Below are 26632 nucleotides of genomic sequence, written 5' to 3' on the forward strand. Positions count from 1 at the left end.
GAATTGCAGGGGACAGGGCACCTTTCATTTCATTAGGAATAGCCATTAAAATGTGTGAAATGTGGAATATGTCTCACTGAATGAGCACACATAGTTCACATCAACGAACACAAAAAGCAAAACTTAGAACACACCAGCGGACTCACACAGAGAGAAAACGTTTTAGGTGCAGGGAGTGTGGGAAGAACTTCAGTCAGAGTGGACACCTTAGAAATCATCAACAGACTCACACAGGGGAGAAACCATTTAAATGCATGGAGTGTGGAAAGGACTTCAGTCAGAATGGACACCTTAGATCCCATCAACGGACTCACACGGGGGAGAAACCATATATATGTATGGAGTGTGGAAAGAGCTTTAGTGAGAGTGGAAGCCTTAGACAACATCAACGGACTCACACAGGGGAGAAACCATATAAATGTATTGAGTGTGGAAAGACCTTTAGTGAAAATGGAAGCCTTAGGAAACATCAACGGACTCACACAGGGGAGAAACCATTTAAATGCATGGAGTGTGGAAAGAGCTTCAATCACAGTGGAAACCTTAGAAATCATCAACGGACTCACACAGGGGAGAAACCATATAAATGTATCGAGTGTGAAAAGAGCTTTAGTTTTAGTGAAAGCCTTAGAACACATCAACGGACCCACACAGGGGAGAAACCATTTAGATGCATGGCGTGTGGAAAGGACTTCAGTCAGAATGGAAAACTTAGATCCCATCAAAGGACTCACACAGGGGAGAAACTATTTAAATGCATTGATTGTGGAAAGAGCTTTAGTGATAATGGAAAACTAAGGAGACATCAAAGGACTCACACAGGGGAGAAACCATATAAATGCATTGATTGTGGAAAGAGCTTTAGTGATAATGGAAAACTAAGGAGACATCAAAGGACTCACACAGGGGAGAAACCATATATATGTATGGAGTGTGGAAAGAGCTTTAGTGACAGTGGAAGCCTTAGACAACATCAACGGACTCACACAGGGGAGAAACCATATAAATGTATTGAGTGTGGAAAGAGCTTCAATAAGAGTGGAAACCTTAGAAATCATCAACGGACTCACACAGGGGAGAAACCATATAAATGTATCGAGTGTGGAAAGAGCTTTAGTGATAGTGGAAGCCTTAGACAACATCAACGGACTCACACAGGGGAGAAACCATTTAAATGCATGGAGTGTGGAAAGAGCTTCAATAAGAGTGGAAACCTTAGAAATCATCAACGGACTCACACAGGGGAGAAACCATATAAATGTATCGAGTGTGGAAAGAGCTTTAGTGATAGTGGAAGCCTTAGACAACATCAACGGACTCACACAGGGGAGAAACCATTTAAATGCATGGAGTGTGGAAAGAGCTTTAGTGATAATAGAAAACTAAGGATACATCAACGGACTCACACAGGGGAGAAACCATATAAATGCATGGCATGTGGAAAGGACTTCAGTCAGAATGGATACCTTAGATCCCATCAAAGGACTCACACAGGGGAGAAACTATTTAAATGCATGGAGTGTGGAAAGAGCTTTAGTGATAATGGAAAACTAAGGATACATCAACGAACTCACACAGGGGAGAAACCATATAAATGCATTGATTGTGGAAAGAGCTTTAGTGAGAATGGAAAACTAAGGATACATCAAAGGACTCACACAGGGGAGAAACCATATATATGTATGGAGTGTGGAAAGAGCTTTAGTGATAGTGGAAGCCTTAGACAACATCAACGAACTCACACAGGGGAGAAACCATATAAATGTATTGAGTGTGGAAAGAGCTTCAATCTGAGTGGAAACCTTAGAAATCATCAACGGACTCACACAGGGGAGAAACCATATAAATGTATCGAGTGTGGAAAGAGCTTTAGTGATAGTGGAAACCTTAGACAACATCAACGGACTCACACAGGGGAGAAACCATTTAAATGCATGGAGTGTGGAAAGAGCTTTAGTGATAATAGAAAACTAAGGATACATCAACGGACTCACACAGGGGAGAAACCATATAAATGTATCGAGTGTGGAAAGAGCTTTAGTGAAAATGGAAGCCTTAGGAAACATCAACGAGCTCACACAGGGGAGAAACCATATAAATGCATTGAGTGTGGAAAGAGCTTCAATAAGAGTGGAAACCTTAGGAAACATCAACGGACTCACACAGGGGAGAAACCATATAAATGCATGGCGTGTGGAAAGGACTTCAGTCAGAATGGACACCTTAGTTCCCATCAACGGACTCACACAGGGGAGAAACCATATATATGTATGGAGTGTGGAAAGAGCTTTAGTGATAGTGGAAACCTTAGACAACATCAACGGACTCACACGGGAGAAACCATATAAATGTATTGAGTGTGGAAAGAGCTTCAATAAGAGTGGAAACCTTAGAAATCATCAACGGACTCACACAGGGGAGAAACCATATAAATGTATCGAGTGTGGAAAGAGCTTTAGTGATAGTGGAAGCCTTAGACAACATCAACGGACTCACACAGGGGAGAAACCATTTAAATGCATGGAGTGTGGAAAGAGCTTCAATCTGAGTGGAAACCTTAGAAATCATCAACGGACTCACACAGGGGAGAAACCATATAAATGTTTCGAGTGTGAAAAGAGCTTTAGTTTTAGTCGAAGCCTTAGAACACATCAACGGACCCACACAGGGGAGAAACCATTTTGATGCATGGCGTGTGTTAAGGACTTCAGTCAGAATGGACAACTTAGATCCCATCAAAGGACTCACACAGGGGAGAAACTATTTAAATGCATGGAGTGTGGAAAGAGCTTTAGCTTCTGTCAGAGTCAAAATCAGCAGACTCATGGACAGGAAGAACTTTAAGAGTTGAAACCCTTCAAACCATCAAAAAACTCAGAGAATCAGTTTAAGTGAAAAGACTGCAAAACGTGCTTTATTTATATTGGAGTATTTAAGGAACAGGGATTCGAGTGGCGCTGTGAGTTAAACCACAGAACCTAGGACATGCTGATCAGAAGGTCGGCGGTTCGAATCCCCGCGATGGGGTGAGCTCCCGTTGCTCGGTCCCTGCTCCTGCCAACCTAGCAGTTGAAAAGCACGTCAAAGTGCAAGTAGATAAGTAGGTACTGCTCCGGCGGGAAGGTAAACAGCGTTTCCGTGCGCTGCTCTGGTTCGCCAGAAGCGGATCAGTCATGCTGGCCACATGACCCAGAAGTTGTACCCTGGCTCCCTCGGCCAATAAAGCAAGATGAGCGCCGCAACCCCAGAGTTGGTCACGACTGGACCTAATGGTCAGGGGTCCCTTTACCTTTACCTTTATTTAAGGTACATCCAGGGACTCTCACATGGGAGAACCCATTTAGACGTATGGAGTGTGGGACGTCTTCCTCTCAGAGTCCACTCTGAGCATTGAACTCAGCAGGAAATCATTCCTAAAAGCATGAGGTACCGTATTTTTTGCACGATTGGACGCACCGGACCATAGGACACACCTAGTTTTGAGGGGGGAAAAGCAAGGAAAAAATATGATCCCCCCCCCCCGCAGCTCTGGGAGCAGTGGACAGGCTGCACACAGCCTGTGCGCTACTCCAAGACCTTCTCCCTGCTTTTGCGGGAGGTGGCGGAATTCCCCCACCTCCCGCAAAAGCCCGCAGGAGGGAGAAGGGACGGACTCGGCCAGTCAGTCCCTTCTCCCTCCTTGGGGAAAAGCCCCCAAGAGCTGCGCGCTCTTTAAAGGCTGCGCGGCTCCTGCGGGCTTTTCTAGGAGGTGGGGGAATTCCCCCATCTCCTAGAAAAGCCAGCAAACCCACGTTCTCCCCTCCCCCTCCTAGCTACCTCTTGCCAGGAAGGCTGGGAGTGAAGACCGTAAGCAAAAGATACAGCAAAGGATGAGAATCTTGGTTGCTGGGTGTTTCAGAGAATCCTGCCCACAATCTTCTCCATTCCTAGACCCACGTCCGCATGTGCTGCTTCTGGCCATCCCAGGGTCTTCTTCTTTTTTTTAATATGCTTTTTATTAAGTTTTCATTTTAAATACACCAACACCAACAAACAAATATATGAAATCTTTTTACATCCATCTTACTTTATGCTCCATAGAGCCATTGACTTCGCTCCTTCCCTTCCGCAGGTTTTCTTATTCCAATCTTTAATTCACAGATTCATTAGTAAAAGACTAAACCATGACATAAGATTTATTTCAGTCCTGCTAACGTCTTCAAATTTCTACAGTTCTCTCTTTTTTTTTAATAAATATTTATTAAGTTTTCCAATTTTATGCAAACACAAAAAGAAAAAGAAAAAGAGAAATATTAAAAACAAAACAATTTCAATAACAATTTTTCAATAACATGTTTCTTTGACTTCCTCATACCTCCCCTTCTTGTTTTCTAGTTCAAATTGTTAATCCAGCAAATCCTAATCTCTTAACATTCCTTTTAATTAACACCTTATTTTCCAATCAACTTTTTAAATTTTATGACTTAAACAATTTTAATCCCTGTTATCTTTATCATAACAGCTAGAAACCACAAAAGTTCAATCCAGCATCTTTTCAAAGTTCATTAATTTTGTAATATTTCTGTAAATAATCCTTAAATTTCTTCCAATCTTCTTCTGCCGACTCTTCTCCCTGGTCGCGGATTCTGCCGGTCATTTCTGCCAGTCCCATACAGTCAATCAACTTCATCTGCCATTCTTCCAGAGTGGGTAGATCTTGAGTCTTCCAGTGCTTTGCTATAAGTATTCTTGCTGCCGTTGTAGCATACAGTTCTCACTTACATAGACCATAAATTTACTCCATTCTTTTTGGTACTTTGTTTCCTTTTTTTGCACTTGTGCAAAAAAAATGAGAGGCACAAATACAAGATGGGTGACACCTGGCTTGAGAGCAGTACATGTGAAAAGGATCTAGGAGTCTTGGTTGACCACAAACTTGACATGAGCCAACAGTGTGATGCGGCAGCTAAAAAAGCCAATGCAATTCTGGGCTGCATCAATAGGAGTATAGCATCTAGGTCAAGGGAAGTAGTAGTGCCACTGTATTCTGCTCTGGTCAGACCTCACCTGGAGTACTGTGTCCAGTTCTGGGCACCACAGTTCAAGAAGGACACTGACAAACTGGAACGTGTCCAGAGGAGGGCAACCAAAATGGTCAAAGGCCTGGAAACGATGCCTTATGAGGAACAGCTAAGGGAGCTGGGCATGTTTAGCCTGGAGAAGAGGAGGTTAAGGCGTGATATGATAGCCATATTCAAATATATAAAAGGATGTCACATAGAGGAGGGAGAAAGGTTGTTTTCTGCTGCTCCAGAGAAGCGGACACGGAGCAATGGATCCAAACTACAAGAAAGAAGATTCCACCTAAACATTAGGAAGAACTTCCTGACAGTAAGAGCTGTTCGACAGTGGAATTTGCTGCCAAGGAGTGTGGTGGAGTCTCCTTCTTTGGAGGTCTTTAAGCAGAGGCTTGACAACCATATGTCAGGAGTGCTCTGATGGTGTTTCCTGCTTGGCAGGGGGTTGGACTCGATGGCCCTTGTGGTCTCTTCCAACTCTATGATTCCATGATTCCTCCTGACTGCGAATCCTGTGTGTCAGTTTTGCTAGTTCTGCGTCCTCGACCAACTTTGTCTGCCACTCCTTTACAGTCTGTATCTCCTGTGTTTTCCACTTTTGGTCTATCAGAACTCTGGCTACTGTCGTAGCATACATATATAGTCTTTGGTCCGTCTTCTTAATATCCTCTCCTATCAAACCTAGCAGTAGTTCTTCGGGCTTTTTGATTCATTATAGATCAATTCCCAAAACTCTTTCATTTGATCACATGCTCACCGCATGTGGTAAAAATCACCATCCTTTTCTTTACATTTCCAACAGATTTTGCTACTCGTCCTGTACTTTTTTGCTAGTTTGGTGGGAGTAAGATACCAGCGATAAACCATTTTCATTACGTTCTCTTTTAAAGTAGAGCATGCAGTAAATTTTAAATTCTTATTCCAAAGTTTAAGCCATGCATCATATTCTATATTATGCCCAAAGTCTATTGCCCGTTTTGTCATAGCCTCTTTTATCAATTCATCTTTTGTATTCCATTCTAATAAGAAATTATACATTTTCGAGAGTAGTTTGGTCTTGCTTTCTATAATGTCAATTTGGAATTTCGATTTCTTATCTTCAAATCCTAATTTTTTATCATCCTTAAAAACGTCATTAACTTGATGGTATTGCAACCATCCTGTCAATTTCTCCTCAATACAATTATAGGGGTTCAATTTCCATCCTTTCTCAGATTTCATCAAAATCTCCTCATATGTAGCCCATCTCCCTTCCATATTCCATTTTTTTTACTGTTAACATTTCAACTGGTGAGAGCCACCATGGTGTTTTCCTTTCTAGCAGATTCTTATTTCTGTCCCAGACCTCATATAGGGCACTCCTTAACACATGGTTTGTGAAACCTCTGTGCACTTTCACTTTACCATAACAGAGGTACGAGTGCCACCCATATCTGTTATTATATCCCTCCAGATCTAACAGGTCTGAGTTTTCCAGGGTTATCCAATCCTTTATCCAACACAGACAGGCCGCTTCGTAATAAAGTTTCAAATCAGGTACCGAGAACCCCCCTCTTTCCTTTCTGTCCGTCAGTATTTTAAATTTAATTCTCGGTTTTCTCCCTTGCCATATGAAGTGCCAGAGAACCTTTTGCCATTCTCTAAATTGTCCTAAGCCTCTGATTATCGGAATCGTTTGAAATAAAAATAGCATCTTTGGTAATGTATTCATTTTGATCGCTGATATTCTTCTACTTATGGACAATTTTAATCTATTCCATACTTCCAAATCTCTTTTAATCTCTTTCCACACTGGTTGATAGTTATCATTGAATAAGTTTATATTCTTTGCCGTCTTCCAGATTCCCAAGTATTTTACTTTTTTAATCACCTTAATTTCACTTTCTTGTTCCAACCTTTCTACCTCATTCTTTTCCATATTTTTGACCAGCATTTCCATCTTTGTCTTGTTGAATTTAAATCCTGCCAATTGTCTGAATTTTCCCATTTCTTCCAATGCTTTTTTAACAGGTTCCTGAGGTTCATCTAAGGTTAATGCTAAATCGTCTGCATAGGCCTTAAGTTTTAATTCTTTAACACCTATTTTAACTCCATTTATCTCTGATGTTTCTCTCAAATAATTTACTAATACCTCTAGAACCATAATAAACAATAGCGGGGACAGTGGGCACCCCTGTCTGGTACCCTTTGTGATGTCAAATGATTCAGTCAAGGCATTATTCACTATTAGTTTCGCTCTCTTTTCTGAGTAAATTGCTTCAATTCCTCTCAGGAAGGAGCCACCAACCCCCATCATCTCCATACTTTTCTTCATAAATAACCAAGATATATTATCAAATGCTTTTTCAGCATCGATAAACATTAGTGCAGCTGGTTTATCATTTCTTACCTCTAATTATTCCAATGTATTAATAATATGTCTTACATTATCTTTTAATTGCCTGCCTGGTAAAAAACCTCCTTGGTCTTTATGAATTAGCTCATTTAATATTATTTTCAATCTGTTTGCCATAATGTCCGCAAATAGTTTGTAATCATTGTTTAACAGTGAGATTGGTCTAAAATTTTTAACACTCAAATGATCTGTGTCTTGTTTGGGGATCAACATTATACATGCCTCCTTCCAGGAATTTGGTATTTTTCCTCCTTGTAGAATAGAGTTCATTACTTCACAGAGAACCGGTATCAGTGTTTTGTAATACTTTGAGGTAAGCCCATCTGGTCCTGGGGCTTTACCTTGTTTCATCCTCTTTATTGACCTTTGGATTTCCTGTTTTTTTGTTATTGGGGCGTTTAGTTGTTCTCTTTCTTCTGGTGGAATCTGTTTTCCTTTATGTGTTTCCAAGTATCTCTCTATTTTATTTATGTCTTCCTTTTCTTTCCTGTAAAGTTCCTTATAGAATCCTTGGAAGGCTCTTCTTATTTCTTTTGGGTCTTCCGTCAATTGTTCTCCTATCCTAATTTTATTAATCATATTTTGACTTTGACGTTTTCTTAGTTGCCATGCCAGTAGCTTCCCAGTTTTGTTGGCTGATTCAAAATACTTCTGTTTCATTTGTTTTAATTTCCATTCCACTTCTTGGTTCACCAACATGGAGAACTGAGTTTGTAACATTTTAATAGTCTGTTTAATTTGTTCATCTTTTGGTTTTCTTACCAATTTTTTCTCATTTTCCGTGAGTTGAGTCACGATTACTAGATTAATTTATGGTTGGCCTGTGGCTGAAAGTAAACTACAAAAAAAAAAAACTAAATTACTGACAAAAACCCTCACAATGGAAGGGGAAAAAGAACTTCAAGAAAGAAACAGGCCTGGAAATTAAAAATAAGGTTAAATACCTAAGGATCTGGATTTCAAATAAAAGTTTAAATTTATATGAGGATAATTCTAGTAAAGTATGGAAAGAAATTTTAAAAAATATGGAAACCTGGACCAAACTCCATCTCTCACTCTGGGGAAGAGTCTCGGTTGTGAAAATGAATATCCTCCCCAAAATGATTTTCTTATTCCAAACAATGCCCATTTTAGGAGGAATGAATTGTTTTAGGGAGTGGAAAAGGGAAATATCTAGATTTATATAGAGTGGAAAGAAACTGAGAATTGTGTTATTGTTTAGTCGTTTAGTCGTGTCCGCCTCTTCGTGACCCCCTGGACCAGAGCACGCCAGGCACTCCTGTCTTCCACTGCCTCCTTCATGCTGGTAGCTTCGAGAACACTGTCCCACCATCTCGTCCTCTGTCGTCCCCTTCTCCTTGTGCCCTCCATCTTTCCCAACATCAGGGTCTTTTCCAGGGAGTCTTCTCTTCACATGAGGTGGCCAAAGTATTGGAGCTTCAGCTTCAGGATCTGTCCTTCCAGTGAGCACTCAGGGCTGATTTCCTTCAGAATGGAGAGGTTTGATCTTCTTGCAGTCCACCAGACTCTCAAGAGTCTCCTCCAGCACCAGAATTCAAAAGCATCCATTCTTCGGCCATCAGCCTTCTTTATGGTCCAACTCTCACTTCCATACATTACTACTGGGGAAAAACTGAGAATTAAACACCAGTTATTAACAGATAAAAATGAGATAGGAGGTTTTTCATTGCCAGATTTGGAATTTTACCATGTGGTGGCAGGATTGGTTTGGAATTTTACCATGTGGTGGCAGGACTGGATTACACTAAAAGATACAGACCTATTAGACTTGGAAGGCCACGAGAATCAGTCTGGATGGCACGCTTCTTTAATATACGGAAAAGTGAAGGTCCACAGGGGATTTTTGAGCCATGTGATAAGAAAATCGTGATATAAAATCTGGAATAAATATAAAGGAATACTTGAGGCAAAAATACCCTTGTGGACATCACCAAGAGAAGCCAGGGCAGTAAGAAAAAGAAATATGAAAGCAGATTGGCCTACGTTAGGATTAATCCTAGAAATAGATAAAGACAAGCCTACACTGAAAAAATAGGATTAAATTAAAAATCCCCTAACGGATTGTCTACAATATTTTCAGTTACACCAAAGATTGGCCATGGATTTAAAAGAAGGAATTGCAAAAGAAACATCTAAATTTGAAAGAGAATTAATTTTTATGAAAGGAAAAAATATTTCAAACATCTATGATTACCTTTTGGAATGGGAAAGAAGAACCAGTCAAGGCAGTTATGGTGAAACGGGCACAGGATTTTGGATACAACATATATATGGATCAGTGGGAGAGATTGTGGAAGGTAGATATTAGATTCACAGCATGCTATAACCTTAGGGAGAACATCATGAAGATGTTCTATAGATGGCATCGTATCCCCTTGAAACTAGCGAAAATGTATAACGGAGGGTCACTGACTTGCTGGATATGTAAAACAGATGTGGGGTCATACATGTGGTGGACTTGTGCAATCTTTAGGGAATTCTGGGATAATATCTATAATGAATTCAAGAAATTATTCAGACTCACTTAAACAACAACCACCAGAGATCTTTCTTTTAGGCATTTTGCCGTTAGAAATTAAAAAAGAAATAAGACCACTGTTCATGTATGTCACCACAGAAGCAAGAATACTTGTGGCGAGGAAGTGGAAAACAATACTGACAATTACAGATTGGCAGATACTCATGTTAGAATATTTACAACAAGCAAAACTGATGGGAAGAGTTAGAGGAGTACTGAACCAGAAAATATTTGGAGAATGGAGAATATTTAAGGATTCTATAAGATCATATTGTACCAACCACACCATATTAGCAGAACTTGAGTGATACTTGTAAACACAACAAATACTGTTTGTGGAGTAGACAGGAACAATATTAAAGAATATAAAACTGTCCGAAAAAAACCCGACAGTATAAACAGTACAATGAGAATGATTGCAAGACTCGTTTTGTCAGAATTCTTTTTTATTTAATTAGGAAGATTAAGTTTTTTCATGCACATAAATCTGCTTCTTTCTTTTTCTGTATTTTCTTCTTTCCTTTATTCTTCATTGTTTTTTCTTTAATTTTCTTTTTTTTGCAGTATGAGATTGCAAATTCTTTATATATGTGTGTAATTTAAATCAATAAAGATTATATTTAAAAATAAATAAATTTGTGGCCGGCCTGATCAAGCGTTGCTTCCTCTGGTTAGCCCCGCTGGAACTCCAGTTCTTTCCAGACCCTGGGGTCACGAGAGGACTGGTGGCTCCTCCTGGCAAATGGACTGGTGTGCACTGGATCACCGGTCCTTCCTTGCCCCCAGAATCGGGCAACCGAAGGTCCCATCTGGGGTGCCATCTGTTGTAAACAAAAGCTGCCCTTCTTCCCTTATGGGGGACACAAGAGCCCTTTATAGAGTCCCTTGTAGGTTCTCCATCGGTAGGAGGAAAGAGCAGGGGCCAACCAGAGACTATTGAGAAGCAAAGCAGCTAGTAAGCCTGATCTTTATTGATCTGCTGCAACAGGGTGCTCCCCTGAGGACGTCCCCGAACCAAGGCGTGCCAGCCCTTATATAGACATTTTAAATTCCCTGAGCTGGAGCTCCAGACCACCCCTGCATTCATCACAGAAGGGGCGTAACCCAAGACCACCTACTACAAAAATCATACCTACATCACAGAAAAGGCGGTCTACAACAGAAATTTGAATGTTGTTGTTTTTCCTGTCTGCCAGGTTATCTGCTAATGCCTTATCTGATACGCTTTCCTGGTAGTCTGGCCATTCCTTTGAGATGGTGATTACCCAATTCCTGAGACAATGGGAAGGTTCCCTCACCCGCTCCCTCCTTGCAGAGAAAACATTTGGTCAGTTTGGAAGTCTAAATGGTTTCAGGGCGGTCTTCCTATGCTGCTCCAGACATGTGGTCGACATATCTATGTATGCACTTGGTTGGTACATTTATGAACATTTATTATATATATAAGACCTTAAATTTTTTATTACATGATTCATCCAGCCCAGCCTTTCACATGATGAATTCTGCATTTATGTTAAATAAGCAGGGAGACAATATACAGCCTTGTCGTACTCCTTTCCCAATTTTGAACCAATCAGTTGTTCCATATCCAGTTCTAACTGTAGCTTCTTGTCCCACAAAGAGATTTTTCAGGAGACAGATGAGGTGATCAGGCACTCCCAATTCTTTAAGAACTTGCCATAGTTTGCTGTGGTCGACACAGTCAAAGGCTTTTGCATAGTCAATGAAGCAGAAGTAGATGTCTTTCTGGAACGCTCTAGCTTTCTCCATAATCCAGCGCATATTTGCAATTTGGTCTCTGGTTCCTCTGCCTCTTCTAAATCCGGCTTGCACTTCTGGGAGTTCTCAGTCCACATACTGCTTGAGCCTGCCTTGTAGAATTTTAAGCATAACCTTGCTAGCGTGTGAAATGAGTGCAATTGTACGGTATGTGGAGCATTCTTTGGCACTGCCCTTCTTTGGGATTGGGATTCATGTGTTGCAATCATTCAATTTGTACAAACACGACACTCACACACGACATAGGCAACACTTCTGTTATAAATTCATAGAAAATCAGCCATACATTGGATCTGCACCGTTCGACTTTTATTTTGCACTATGAGGGAAGGACTATCAAAGGGGGGAGACTTGGACTTCCGGGGTGGCGCCATCGGAAAATGGCTGATTCCCCTTAAACGGAGGGGACTGGCTCCGCGGAAACTGGGGTTCTTACCGCTACGGCGCAGCGGGGACCCTTAAAAAACCACAGGCGGGTGAAGCCTGTGGCCATGGGACTTGGTGGGCACCTTTTTGCGCCCCCCCAATCGGCAAAGGAGCCCAGTTTTGGGTCCCGGAGCTGAGTGGGGAAGTGGCGCTGTGCTGTGAGTCGTCTGCTTGTTCCGTGGAGCGAAGCCGCTAAGCCGTTGCCGGAGAGCCCTGCCTTCTTCCTTGAAAACTGACACCAAGACCAACGATCCGTGAGTAGGTTAATTCGGCAATTAAAGGAATTGACTTGAAAGATTTGGCACCGAAGGCGGAGAGGTATAAAAAGGAAGTCTGCCTCCCGTTTTTTGTAAAGAAGTAAAGCAATGAATTTGTAAGCAGGAATTTCAAAGGACGTCGTTAAAGTTTACAATCCGAACATCAAACAAGTTTCAGCCCCCCTCTGATGCAGGGGGAGGAGGGGGGAAAGATTTGAACAATTTTCCCTGCAAAAAGAGAGAGAAAAAGTAGCTAAATCCACTGCTCAAACCCCTGAGACCGGTTGCTGCGAACTGTAAATAATATTGCTTTGGGACGTGTGCTGTCGTTGAAAGTATTTCTTCCCTGCAACAACTAACTCTGCATTTGAGGATACAATTAAGATACAATTTTATTGACTGGTTTCTCCTGATTTTAAAGTAACATTTAATAAATAAATTGAAACAAAAAGACTGGGGGATGAAAAGGAAAGTAAGTGACTTTAAAAATATTATTGGCTGTTGCTAACATTGTGTCCCCCTAGAGGAACTTTGAATTTGCTGCAACTGCAGCTGGATTAAGGGAATTTTCCATTTCAAAATAAGCTTTGTCTCTGAGTGTGTGACTGACCTTGACAGACTCTGACTCTGATTTTGAATGTGTAACTGACCTTGGCTTTTATTTGGAGGTTATGGCTGATGGGAAAGACAAATTAGAGTCTCAACAAGCAACCAGATCTGGGAAAGTATTGCGTACAGATATTGGACTGCAAAGGAGAGGTTCGGTACCCGGCTCCTCTGGTTTGCCAACAACAACCCCATTGGCACAATCTAAACCTAAAGGTATGGCTGCTGCTGATGCCTTGGCTCAGGCTCTGAGTAAAATAAATGAGTCTTTGGACAAAATAAGTAGACAACTTGCTGAGGCATCGAATAAAATTGATCAGAACACCACAAGTATTAATCAAAACACCACAAGTATCAATAATTTGGGTCAGAAAGTAAATATTAATACTGAGACTATTCAGAGATTAGTTCAGGAATCATCTTCAATACGAAAGACAGCTGATGAGGCAAAAGAAATTGCAACCCACACAGCTACTGTGGTAGAAGAGAAGATACCACCAATACATAGACAACTACAGGATCACAAATTAACTCTTTCTATGTTTGAACTGAGAGAGAGAGAGACAGACAAATCTAAGAGTCAGGGCGGTCCCTGAATTGGAGAAGAATAATTTGATTGAATTCCTTACAAAGGAATTTGCAGATTTTTGGAATCCAGATTTAGAGAAGGACAGTTTTAAGATAGTGAGTGCTTTCAGACTTGGGAAAGGAGGGAGAAAGATCAAAGTAAGAGACTGTCTGATTACCCTTCGAACAAAAGAGGAGAGAGATAAAATTTTGAGCTTGCACTTTCAGAAAACCTTGGTAATACATCAGTCAAGAGTGGAATTATTCAAGGATATTCCGAAACATCTTCTGGACCTTAGGTCCAATTATAAAGACTTGACTGCTCTGCTGAGAAGTAACGGAATCCTCTTTAGGTGGGAATTCCCTCAAGGTCTGTCTTTCAGTTATAAAGGCAAGAAGATAAGAATAAAATCAGAGGATGACAAAACAAAATTTTGGAGAGACCACGGAGAAGACTTGCAGAAGAAAGCTGAAGGAGAGCTAAGAACACTTGTAAGCGAAACCTTGGATATACCAGATCTCCCTCCTGAATTAAAAGAGCTGTTGAAGAAGGTGATACCACCAACAGAACAGGAACAGGCACTGGGTGCAGTTGGAGGAGAAGCATAGTACCTACATCATGGCTCTGCAACTACTAAGTTGGAATTGTAATGGTCTAAATTCCCCTCAGAAGAGGAGATCTGTGTTTCATTTATTAAAAAAGGAGCAATTGGATTTGATTTGTCTACAAGAAACCCATATAACAAGATTACATAGGAAATTATTGGTTAATAAAAGACTTGGTCAGGAGTTTATTTCAAGGGACAAAGTGAAAAAAAGAGGAGTTGTTATATATGTAAAAGAAAGATTGCAACCGAAATTTATATTTAAAGATGACCAAGGAAGAATTGTGGCAGTCGAAATTCAAATACAGGGAGAGAAATTCTTGATAGTAGGTGTTTATGCTCCAAATGAGGGGAAATCTGAATTTTTTAAAAGGTTGTGTCCGGGAACTGACATCGGAGCCCAGAGTGGAGGTAGGGCTCTCCGATGATGCAGGAGAAGGGACCAGCAGGGAGAGGGAGAATACTTCCATTGGGGAAGGAAATCAGCGTGACACCAGGAAAGAAGGGGAGGAGGGAAGGTCTTCGGAGAGAGGGCTCCAAGACCCTTCCACAGGGTCCAGCGGGGAGAGCCCAGGACCTCCGCTGGCCACGCCCACTCTGCGCAGGAGACTTCCGCGCAGGGAGGCTAGGAGGAGACTTGGCGTCAAACAGCTTTTATGTTGGAAGAAGTTTAGGGAACGCCCACTGACGGATTCTGCCAGTGACTGAGACAGTCGCCTTGTAAGGGCTGTCAAATCGGGGAAAGGTTTAGCTACCCCAACAGCTGGGAGCAGTTTGGAATTTGCGCACAAGCAACCCCAATTCCCATTACAGCAATCCGTCAGTCCTCTAAGTTGCTTGTCGGCAGAGCAGCAAGGGGCAGCATCATGTGTCAGACCGGAGGAGCAGGCACTGGAGAGGGGGCCAGGGGAGGACCAACTCTGGAGGAGAGAAACAGAGATTTGGAGCAGCAACTGGCCCTACTAGCGGCGCGGCTGGATGAAAGGCGGACTCAGGATGCCCAGGGGAAGCCCACCCCCATCGCAAGGAAGGTACCGGGACTAGTGCAGAAGTTTGGGGGGAATCCCAGAGATTATAACGCATTTAAGACAGAAGTGCAGTATGCACTGGACCTGCAGTATGGTGACTTTGTGGACGATGGGGAGAGAGTCGCTTATGTGGTAGGGCATCTGGAAGGGGGTGCCAGAGATTGGATCAGACCCTTAATGGCGTCGGAGAATGCTGCCCTGAAGGATTTGAGAAATTTTTTTAGCGCAATGGACCATATGTTCTCGAGTGATGTGGAGCAGAGCGTGACGCGCAAGGAACTGATGGGGTGCAAACAAGGGAGCCAATCAGTGAGAGAGTACTGGTCGCGTTTTGCGATGCTGATCCACAAACTTGGTTGGGAACTGGGGTCACAGCCAGTGCAAATGTTATTTGAGGAAGGTTTATCCCCTTGGGTAAAAAATGAACTTTCCCGCTCGCCCCGCCCGGAATCGATGGACAGGCTGACCAAAATGGCGCTTGCTGTGGGAGTACGGCAAGAGGCGCGAGCTCTAGAAAGGCGGGAAGGGAGAGCAGAGCGTTGGTATGACAACCGCATTCTGGACGTGCCGGAGCAACCTGCGCCGCCCGCGGAACCAATGGAGATTGGAGGAGTGAGCGCGCGCGGGGTTTCAAACTCCAGCGAATTTCGCAAGAAGGAGGGAAAAACGAAAAGGAAGTGTTTTCTTTGCCAGCAGCCGGGACATTTTGCCAGAGTCTGCCCTCAGAAAAAGGCGTGGCAAAGAATGGTGGGGGCAGTGGGAAGTGAGGAGGAAGGAGATAAAAAGCAGGGAAACAGGAATGCTTGGCTGCAGAAAAGTGGGCACAGCAGCCAGGCGAGCAACCAGTAAAAGTGCCCAAACCAGACCCTCCCTGGGCAGCCATAGCCCTAGAGGTGGTACTAGAACTCCCCAACGGACACCCAATTAAGGTGAAGGCGCTGCTGGATTCAGGCAGCTCTTGCAACTTCTTTAGCAGGGATTTTGCGCTAGAACACCAGCTCCACGTGGTGCCTCTAGCACACCCCTTGCAAGTAACGACCATTGATGGGAGAGAACTTCTGGGGGGGGGGAAGTGACCCACCAAACCCTTCCCATGAAAATGAGGGTTTCCAGACACACTGAGACAATTGCTTTTCACGTAGCCACACCAGCAGGACCACCAATCATACTGGGAATGAGTTGGCTGGCACTGCATGATCCAGTAGTAGGATGGCATCAGCGGACAGTCACCTTTGGGTCAGCCCACTGCGTAGAGCATTGCCACGGGGAGGAACCCCAGAGGATGGCAGTAGCCAGGGTGGCAGGGCTGGCGGTAGGAGAAAAGGGGAGAGTACCACCTCAGTACGCCGACCTGGAAGAAGTCTTCAGTGAGAAGGAGGCGGATAGGCTACCCCCTCACAGACCCTTTGACTGTCAGATCAACTTTCTCCCAGGGGCTCAGCTGCCGGTGGGTAAGCTGTACGCCATGTCGGACAGGGAGATGCAGGAGTTGCGGAGGTTTATTGACAAGAACCTGAAGAGGGGTTTCATACGAGAATCGAGGGCGGTGGGGGGTAGTCCAGTGTTCTTTGTGGACAAGAGAGACTCCAAAGAGCCCAGATTGGTCGTAGATTACCGGGCGTTAAACCTTGTGTCGGAACCAGTGACCTTCCCAATGCCCAGGATTGACGACATTTTGGCCAGAGTAAGGAAAGGGAAGGTCTTTACCAAGTTGGACCTTCGGGGGGCTTACAATTTGATAAGGATGAGGGAGGGGGATGAATGGGAAACCACCATGTTCACCCCTCTGGGGGCCTTTGAGTACTTAGTTATGCCTTTCGGATTACAATCAGGCTCAAGCACCTTTAAAGCTTTCATGCACCACGTGCTGGGGTCCCTACTGTACAAGAATTGCGTGGCTTTCTTGGACGACGTGTTAATCTACTCGGAGAACGAAGAGCAGCATGTAAAGGACGTCAGGGAAGTGCTGAAAAGGCTGCAGGAGCACCATCTGTGGGTCAAACTGGAGAAATGCCAGTTCCACGCCCGAGAGGTGGAGTTCCTAGGTTACAGGTTGTCGGACAAAGGCTTAGCCATGGACCCAGGCAGGGTGCAGGCAGTGCTAGAATGGAAGACTCCCAAGAATCGGAAGGACGTGCAGAGGTTCCTGGGGTTTGGAAACTTCTACAGGAAGTTCATCAAGAACTTCGCCCACTTAACGGCATCCATAACCGATTGCTTCAGCAGCAAGAAGAAGTTTGAATGGACGGAAGAGGCTCAGCAGTCCTTTGAGAAGCTAAAGAGGGCGTTCGCTTCAGAAGAGCAACTCTTACACGTGGATCTGCAGAAACCGATGAGGCTGGAGACAGACGCATCAGACAGAGCGGTGGGAGCCGTATTGCTCCAGCCGGGAAATCGGGGAGAGTGGAAGCCGTGCGCCTTTTTCTCAAGGAAGCTGAACAAGTCAGAACAAAACTACACGGTGTATGACCAGGAACTGCTGGCAATCCATGAGGCTTTTCGCCGCTGGAGACATTTTCTAATAGGGGCACAGCACAAGATCCAGGTGTGCACGGACCATAAGAACCTGGAATATTGGAAGACTGCGCGAGTTCTGAACCAAAGACAGGTGCGATGGGCACAGGAGTTTTCCAAGTTTTTGTTTGAGATTAGGTACGTGCCGGGGAAGGAAAACATCAGAGCAGACGCTCTCTCTCGCAAACCTGAGTACTTGGAAGGAGAGGAAGTGCCGGAAGTACGCCATGTCATACCCGAGGATCGATGGGTGTGTGGTGGAGCGTTGGTAGGGAGACAAGAACTAGCTGGGTTGACGAGGGATGACCAGTACGCCCAAGCTAAAATCAGGGAGATCCGAGATGCTGGAGAAAATCAGGGGGGTTTTGAGGTTAAGGAGGGGGCTTTGTACTATAAAGGAGCGTTGTACATACCCGAAGGGGACTTGAGGAGAAGGATACTCAAACAACTTCATGACAACCCCACGGCGGGACATTTCGGTCAACACAAAACCATGTTGCTTGTCACTAGGCAGTTCTGGTGGCCAAGGGTGAGGGAAGATGTGAGGGAATACGTACGGGGGTGCGAGCGCTGCCAGCGAGCTAAAGGGGAGAGGGCAGCACCCGCGGGGTTACTGGAACCCTTACCCACACCAGAAAGACCATGGGAGGTGGTATTAATTGATTTTATGACAGATTTACCCAAGTCCAGGGGAAAAACAGCAGTCATGGTGGTAGCTGACTTGATGACCAAAATGTGCCATTTTATTGCTTGCTCGCATGCAGTGACGGCAGAGGAAACAGCTAGGCTGTTTGTAGGTCATGTCTTCAGGTTGCATGGCGCCCCCTTGAGGGTTTTGTCCGACAGAGGCAGGCAATTTACTTCCAGATTCTGGAGGAAGCTCATGAGCCTGCTGGACGTAGAGGTAAGCTTCTCGACGGCCAGACACCCAGAGACCAACGGACAAGCAGAAAGAGCTAATAGCATACTTCAACAGTACCTACGTTGCTATGTCAACGAAAGGGAGAACGATTGGGTGGACAAACTAGCGCTGGCTGAATTTGCGTACAATAACACAGAACATGTGTCCACGGGAATGAGCCCGTTCATGGCCAATTATGGGTATCACCCCAGGGCCTTCCCAGGGGAAGGGGAGGGGAGGTGGAGTGTACCGGCAGCGGAGCATTTTGTGGAAGAAATGGAGGCCTTACACCAACAGCTTAAGATGAACTTGGAACGGGCCAAGGAAGTGTACAAGAGGCAGGCAGACAAGCACCGTAGGGAAGGGGAAACCATACGGGTTGGAGACCGGGTGTGGTTGTCAACACAAGGGTTACCGTTCAAGGGAGGTTGCAAGAAGTTGCGGCCAAGGCAGCTGGGACCTTTCGAGGTGACACAGCAGGTTAATCCCATGGCCTTTAGGCTCAAGTTGCCGACCAGTATGAAACTATACCCGGTGTTCCATAGGTCTTTACTCTCACCATATAGGGAGGGACTGGAATTTCCAGGGCGAGAGAGAGAGGTCCCCACACACCCACACGTAGAGGAAAGGGAACTTAGTAGTCAAGCTGCGGAAATACTCGATTCAAGATGGCAAAGGGGACAGGTGGAGTATTTGGTGGCTTGGGAGGGGGAACCCGAGTCTGAAAACACGTGGGTTCCTGTGGAAACCATCAGGGATGAGTATCTCCGGGGGGAGTTTCACAGCAGGTTCCCAAGGAAGCCCAAACCAACAGCGAGGTTCTGGGAGGAGCAATTTGGCACCACAGATGAGGAAGAAGATTTTATGGGGTTTCCTGCCTCCGAAGAGGAGGGAGGAGAGGTATCCGAGGGAGAGGAATCGGACTGGGAAGATTACCCGGTGCGAAGAGATAGTAGCCGGTGGAGAGCAATGTTTGAATCTTCTGGGGATGGGGATAGCTCCTTCAGGGGATTCCCTGCATCACCGCCAAAGGAAAGGGAAGGAGGTGAGGGGGGTCCTGGGAGGGAGGTGGATGTCAGGGAACTGACATCGGAGCCCAGAGTGGAGGTAGGGCTCTCCGATGATGCAGGAGAAGGGACCAGCAGGGAGAGGGAGAATACTTCCATTGGGGAAGGAAATTGGCGTGACACCAGGAAAGAAGGGGAGGAGGGAAGGTCTTCGGAGAGAGGGCTCCAAGACCCTTCCACAGGGTCCAGCAGGGAGAGCCCAGGACCTCCGCTGGCCACGCCCACTCTGCGCAGGAGACTTCCGCGCAGGGAGGCTAGGAGGAGACTTGGCGTCAAACAGCTTTTATGTTGGAAGAAGTTTAGGGAACGCCCACTGACGGATTCTGCCAGTGACTGAGACAGTCGCCTTGTAAGGGCTGTCAAATCAGGGAAAGATTTAGCTACCCCAACAGCTGGGAGCAGTTTGGAATTTACGCACAAGCAACCCCAATTCCCATTACAGGTTGCATGAGACCCTGATGGACTATATGGATTACAATGTCGTTTTGCTGGGAGACATGAATGGAGTGGTATCTACACATATGGATAAAGCACAAAAACAGGTAGTCACCAAGGATGGTAGACTACCGAAGACCTTTTTTGAGATGACAGACAACTTGGATTTAGTGGACATTTGGAGAATAAAGAACCCCTTGGCCAAGGAGGGAACCTTCTTTTCTGAAGCCAAAATGACATGGACTAGAATTGACCAAATATGGGTAACTAGAGGAATGGCACCGAAGATTAAGAAAGTGGAAATCTGCCCTAAAACCTGCTCTGACCATAATGCTGTTAAGATGGAGATGAAATTAATATTAACTGGCTCCTTCAGATGGAGGATGAATGACACCTTGTTTAGAGATGAAGAAGTTTTAAAGAAGGCCCAAAAAACCTTGAGAGACTATTTTGAGATAAATATGAATACTGATGTGGAAAAAAGAGTAATCTAGGATGCTAGTAAGGCAGTTATGAGAGGGTTCTTGATACAACAGAATGCACTAAAAAAGAGAATCCAGAATGAGAAGAGGGAAAAAATTTTGGAGAAAATAAAGGAAGGCGAAAAAAAATTTAGAGTTAAACCCAAGTCGCAGGAGATTTTGAGAGAAATAAAGTTATACCAAGTGGAACTCATGAAAATGATGAATCAAGAGATTGAATGGAAAATTAAACAAATGAGACAAAAGACATTTGAGTCAGCCAATAAGTGTGGGAAACTCTTGGCTTGGCAAATGAAAAAAAGACAAAAACAAAACACAATTACAAACTTAGAAGTGGAAGGAAGGAATATACAGAACCCAGCTGAAATTAGAAATTGCTTCCAGAGGTATTTTAAACAACTATATACACAAGGGCCACAGAGAGAAATTGTTTTAGACCAATTTTTGATGAAAAATAGACTACAAAAAATCTCTCAAGAAAACAAATTAATGTTGAGTGATAAAATAACTGAACAGGAGATAGAAGGTGCCATTCAGAATATGCAATTGGGTAAATCTCCAGGACCGGATGGACTGACTTCTAGATACTACAGATCTTTAAAGGAATGGTTAGTGCAACCTCTGAAAGAAGTCTGTAATGAAATAATGCAGGGGGAAATGGCACCAGAGTCGTGGAAAGAAGCATATATTACACTTGTACCGGAAACAGACACTGAAAAGACTCAGCTCAGTCCCATATCACTGCTTAATGTGGATTATAAAATATTTGCAGACATTTTAGCAAAAAGACTAAAAAAGGTGTTAGTGGAAGTGATACATAAAGACCAAGCAGGTTTTCTCCCAGGAAGACATCTTTCTGATAATGTGAGAAATATAATTAACGTTATAGAGAAACTGCAAGAGAATATAAACACTAAGGCAGTTTTGATATTTGTGGATGCGGAGAAAGCCTTTGACAATATTTCTTGGACTTTTATGAAAAAGAACTTACAGGGTATGGGGGTAGGCCAAGGTTTTGAAAATGGTATAAGTGCAATATATTCAGAACAAAAGGCAAAATTAATTGTGAACAATGTGGTGACGGAAGAATTTAAAATAGAAAAAGGGACACGACAAGGTTGCCCAATTTCCCCATTGCTTTTTATATCGGTTCTGGAGGTTTTGCTGAATATGATCAGAAGGGACCAGTTGGTTAAAGGTATACAGGTCGGAGTTAGACAGTACAAACTGAGAGCATTCGCAGATGACTTAGTATTGACTTTACAGGAGCCAGAATCTAGTGCTAAAAGGGTTTTAGAACTGATTCAAGAATTTGGTCAGGTCGCGGGGTTTAAACTGAACAAGTCAAAAACCAAGGTTTTAGAGAAAAATTTAACACAAACCGAGAGAGAGAGGTTTCAGAATATGACAGGTTTAACAGTGGTCAAGAAAGTTAAATACCTGGGAATCAATATGACAGCAAAAAATGGGAATTTATTTAAAGATAACTATGAAAAATGTTGGGGCGAAGTGAAAAAAGATCTAGAAATATGGTCAAATTTGAAACTTTCTTTGCTGGGCCGTATCGCAGCTATAAAAATGAATGTATTGCGGAGAATGCTGTTTTTGTTTCAGGCATTGCAAATTGTGGACAAGATGGATTGCTTCAAGAAGTGGCAGAGAGATATTTCAAGATTTGTCTGGCAGGGCAAGAAGCCTAGGATAAAATTTAAAATATTAACGGATGCAAAGGAAAGAGGCGGATTTGCCCTGCCAGACCTTAAACTTTATTATGAATCAGCAGCTTTCTGCTGGTTGAAAGAATGGCTACTTCTTGAAAACACAGACATTTTGGATTTGGAAGGTTTCAATAATGTATTTGGATGGCATGCATATCTGTGGTATGATAAGGTCAAAGCGCATAAAGCATTTTAAAACCATATTGTTAGGAAAGCATTGTTTAATGTTTGGATAAGGTACAAAGATCTATTGGAAAATAAAACCCCAAGGTGGTTGTCACCAATGGAAGCGAAAGCTCAGAAAAAGCTCAATATGGAGGCTAAATGGCCGAAATATTGGGAAATTTTGGAACAAGATGGAGATAGATTAAAATTGCAGAGTTTTGAGAAACTAAAGAATAAAGTGCGAGATTGGCTCCATTATTATCAGATAATGGAGGCATATAATCTGGACAAGAAAATTGGCTTCCAGGTGGAAAAATCAAAATTAGAAACAGAACTGCTAGATCCCAAAACTAAGATACTTTCAAGAATGTATAACTTGCTGTTAAAATGGAATACACAGGATGAAACGGTTAAATCTGCAATGATTAAATGGGCACAAGATGTTGGACATGACATAATGTTTGCTGACTGGGAACAGTTGTGGACCACAGGTATGAAATTCACGGCATGTAATGCCTTAAGAGAGAATATTATGAAAATGATTTATAGGTGGTACATGACCCCGGTCAAGCTTGCGAAAATTTATCATTTGCCTGATAATAAATGTTGGAAATGTAAAGAAAATGAAGGCACATTCTTTCACCTTTGGTGGACGTGCCCAAGGATTAAGGCTTTCTGGGAGACGATATATAATGAACTGAAAAAGGTATTTAAATATACCTTCTTGAAGAAACCAGAGGCCTTTCTTCTCGGCATAGTTGACCAATCGGTGTTAAAGAAGGATAGAACTTTCTTTATGTATGCCACAACAGCAGCAAGAATACTTATTGCAAAATACTGGAAGACACAAGATCTACCCACTTTGGAAGAATGGCAGATGAAGGTGATGGACTATATGGAATTGGCGGAAATGACCGGCAGGATCCGAGATCAGGGGAAAGAGTCAGTGGCAGGAGATTGGAAGAAATTTAAAGATTATTTACAGAGATATTGTAAAATTAATGAACTTTAGAATAATGTTGGATTAAAATTAAGAGGTTTCTAGCTGTAATGGGTTAAAAGAATATGAAAAAAAAGGGTTTATAAAAGTAAAATTTCAAGATCACAATAATATAAGAATAAAGATTTGGGTAGAATAAAGAGGGAAACAAATTGCTGAGCTAATAAATTGAACTGGAATACAAAAAAGAGAGGTATGAGGAGGTCCAAGAAACGAGTAAATGAAAAATAATGTGATGGAAAGACTTTTTTCCCCCTTTTTCTGTTTGTTTTTATTTTTTGTAATGTAAAAATCTTAATAAAAATCTTATAAAAAAACAAAAAAAACAAAAAAAGGTTTTTAAAAAAAACCAAAAACAAAGGGGGGAGACTTGACACAAGGCAGCCAACACGTCCGCAGTGAGCCCTACTCAATTGGCATGCCAACCGTGATGGTCCTAGACAGAAGATCATTCCATTCACAAAGGACCTGCATATGGAAGTGGATTCAGTACGGACTGAAACACAGGACAATGATCAGCTCTTCCCTCTGGGGGCAGGAAACAGTGAACTCCCTTTGGTCCTCAGGAATGTAATCATGGGGAGGGGAAAGGAGGAACCGGACAGGGGACAAGACCCTCAGGTTACCACCACAACTCCTCCTCCTTCAGAGAAGTCACACTTCTCTGAAGTCTCTCAGCCCCACTCACCTCACAGAGTGTTTGTTGGGGGGGAGGAAGGGAAAGGAGAATGTTAGCCGCTTTGAGACTCCTTCGGGTAGTGATAAAGCGGGATATCAAATCCAAACTCCTCTTCTTCTTCTTCTCCCTGAACCCCTCCTCTTCGTGATGTGTCAATGATGTAGTCATGATGTAATCATGATGTAGTCATGATGTAGTCTTGGGGGTGCAGCATGGGGGATTAGCAGCTAATAAAAGTTGGGGTCTTCTTTTGTTGGGGACTTCCATCTTGTTCCACCTGGTGGCAGGTGGGAGTCCTGTGGCGACAGTCTTCAATCAAGACCAAGCAGACAGGCTGCTCTTTTGCTCTGCTCTTCCTGGCTGGTCTCCTTGTTTCTTGTCCAAGGGAGCCCTCAGATTTCTCCCTTAAGACATGGGATCTGCTTCTTGCTACAATTGTATCGGCTGCTTTTCTGAGCCTCTTGGCTGTTGTGCATGGACGGTGCCTGTGTTTGTTAACGGAAAAACCTGAGGGCTCCCTTGGACAAAAACAAAGACACCAACCAGGATAACTTGGAGCAAAACAGCAGCCTGTAGGCTTGGCCTTTATTGAACTGTTGCAACAGGGTGCTCCCCTCACTTGCAGGAGAGAGGAAGGACCCAGAAAAATGCTGTGCAAGGGCTTATAAAGACTTTTCAAATTGCCACCCTGTAGGTCAAGCCCACCCCCAGAAACATCATACATACATCACAGAAAGGAGGGGTTGAGGGAGGAGTTGTGGTGGTAACCTGAGTGTCCTGTCACCTGGCTGGTTCCCCATCCCCCCCCATGAGTACTTTCCAGGTGACAGCGGGGAGTTTGCAGTTTCCTGCCCCCAGAGGGAAGAGCTGATTATTGTCCTTTGTTCCAGTCTGTGCTGAATCCACTCCTATATGCAAGTTCTTTGTGATCTTGATGGTCTTCTGTCTAGGACCATCAGGGTTGGCATAGCAACTGGGCAGGGCTCCTGTGGATGTGCTGGGATGCTGATGGGATTATGGGTGCCCTGTATCAAACCTTCCCCATTTTGTAGTCCTTCCTTCATGGAGTAAAATAGAAGTGGAACAGTGCAAATCCGATTTTGGTTGATTTTCTTGAATTTATAAGAGAAGTATAGCGTATGCAGTGTGTGAGTGTGAGTGTGTGTGAAGTTTGTACAAACTGAATGATTGGGGGGGGTTTCCTGCTACAGTGTCCACGGTCATTGTCCTGGCCTGAGTCAGAGGCTGGGGTGGGGAGCTGGGATTTGGGGGGGGGGGTCGTTTAGCTGCCCCCTATTCCTGGTTTGAACAGCGCCAAGACCTAAAACACGGAGGGATCTAAGCTCGTGGGGTGGGGGAGGGGAGGATGTTGCAATGCAAACCTTGTAGGAGGGACGGGACCCACTTTGCAGCTGGATCTCCGGAACCTTCTCCTCCCCCCCCCGCAATTCTTTCCCTCCCCTCCCGGCACATCCTCCTCTCACCCCGCCCCCACAACCCCAGATCCCGCCCCCAAACATCCCACCCCTTCCTCCTCCTCCTCCTCCAATCCGGCTTCTGCTCCGAGAATGGGGGGGGTGAGCCCCCTCCCCACCTGCCTGCTTCTCCCGGAAGTGGAGCTTCCACTCCGGATTGCTGCTCTGCGCCGTAGCTCGGGGGGGGGGCGCGCTTTCGGAAAGGGGAGGGAGGAGGCAGGGGACCCCCCCACCCCTCGTGGATGTTGCAGGAAAGGAGAATCGGGAGCGAGGACAAAGAGGTAAAGGGGTCCGGGGGGGGGAGAGGGGAGAAAAGGACCCATAGACCCCGCCAGCTCCCCCAAGCGCCTTCCGTGGGGCCTGGATGCCTGCGCGCGTGCTCCGAACGGGGCTTTCCTCGCAGGGCGGATCCCTCGCCCCGTTTCCCAGGCTCCGCGCGTCCCATGAAAGGGTTAAGGGGCGCGAGAGACGCCTGGATAGAGACCCCCAGTCCCTCCCTTGCTCCTGTTCGGGGGGGGCCCTAGGATGGAGAGATGGGGGCGCAGGGCGAGGTGTCAGTCGCGCTAGAGTGCAGGGGAAACTGCGGGAGAGAGGGAGGGGGGAAGGGAAGAGGAGCACTGGGGGGGGGGGGAGATAGGAAGACCAGTTTTTTTGGGGGGCGTCTCAATCGTGGCTTCTTTGGGCAATCTTCGAAGGGGTCGCCTTGCCTTCTCCCTCCCGCCCAGGAATCAAGCCCCCCTTCAAGGCGACCAGAGAGGGATCCCTGGAAAGTGGGGGTCCTGTCCCCCCACCCTTTCTTCCTGCAAGCTCCATCCTCTTCCCACCCCATAAGCCCCTGCCCTGTCCGGATGCAGCGCTTCTGCCCAGTCCAACCATTGTTCCCCTGGAGAGGAGAGGAAATCCTGAAAGGAGGGGGGAGGCCTTCTCAGAAGCGGCT

The 26632-nt window shown here is 44.4% G+C and overlaps 3 protein-coding genes across 3 annotated transcripts in view; all 3 read left to right on the top strand.

Moving 5' to 3' along the window:
- LOC128421982 (zinc finger protein 420-like) overlaps positions 1-26632 on the top strand; it is a 171334-nt gene that overhangs the window by 80101 nt on the left and 64601 nt on the right. The gene's annotated exons all lie outside the window — the stretch shown is intronic.
- LOC128421953 (zinc finger protein 850-like) lies at positions 175-2441 on the top strand. Its single transcript, XM_053405332.1, has one exon. The coding sequence runs from the start codon at positions 255-257 to the stop codon at positions 2346-2348; it is 2094 nt and encodes a 697-aa protein (XP_053261307.1). The 5' UTR covers positions 175-254; the 3' UTR covers positions 2349-2441.
- The window catches only part of LOC128421969 (zinc finger protein 624-like), a 125478-nt gene continuing 124688 nt past the window's right edge, over positions 25843-26632 (top strand). Inside the window, exon 1 of the mRNA XM_053405372.1 lies at positions 25843-25976. The gene's annotated coding sequence lies outside the window, so the exon portion shown is untranslated. The remainder of the gene's footprint in view (positions 25977-26632) is intronic.

This window comes from Podarcis raffonei, chromosome 10 (assembly GCF_027172205.1).
Source record: "Podarcis raffonei isolate rPodRaf1 chromosome 10, rPodRaf1.pri, whole genome shotgun sequence".
NCBI classification, from domain to species: Eukaryota; Metazoa; Chordata; class Lepidosauria; order Squamata; family Lacertidae; genus Podarcis; species Podarcis raffonei.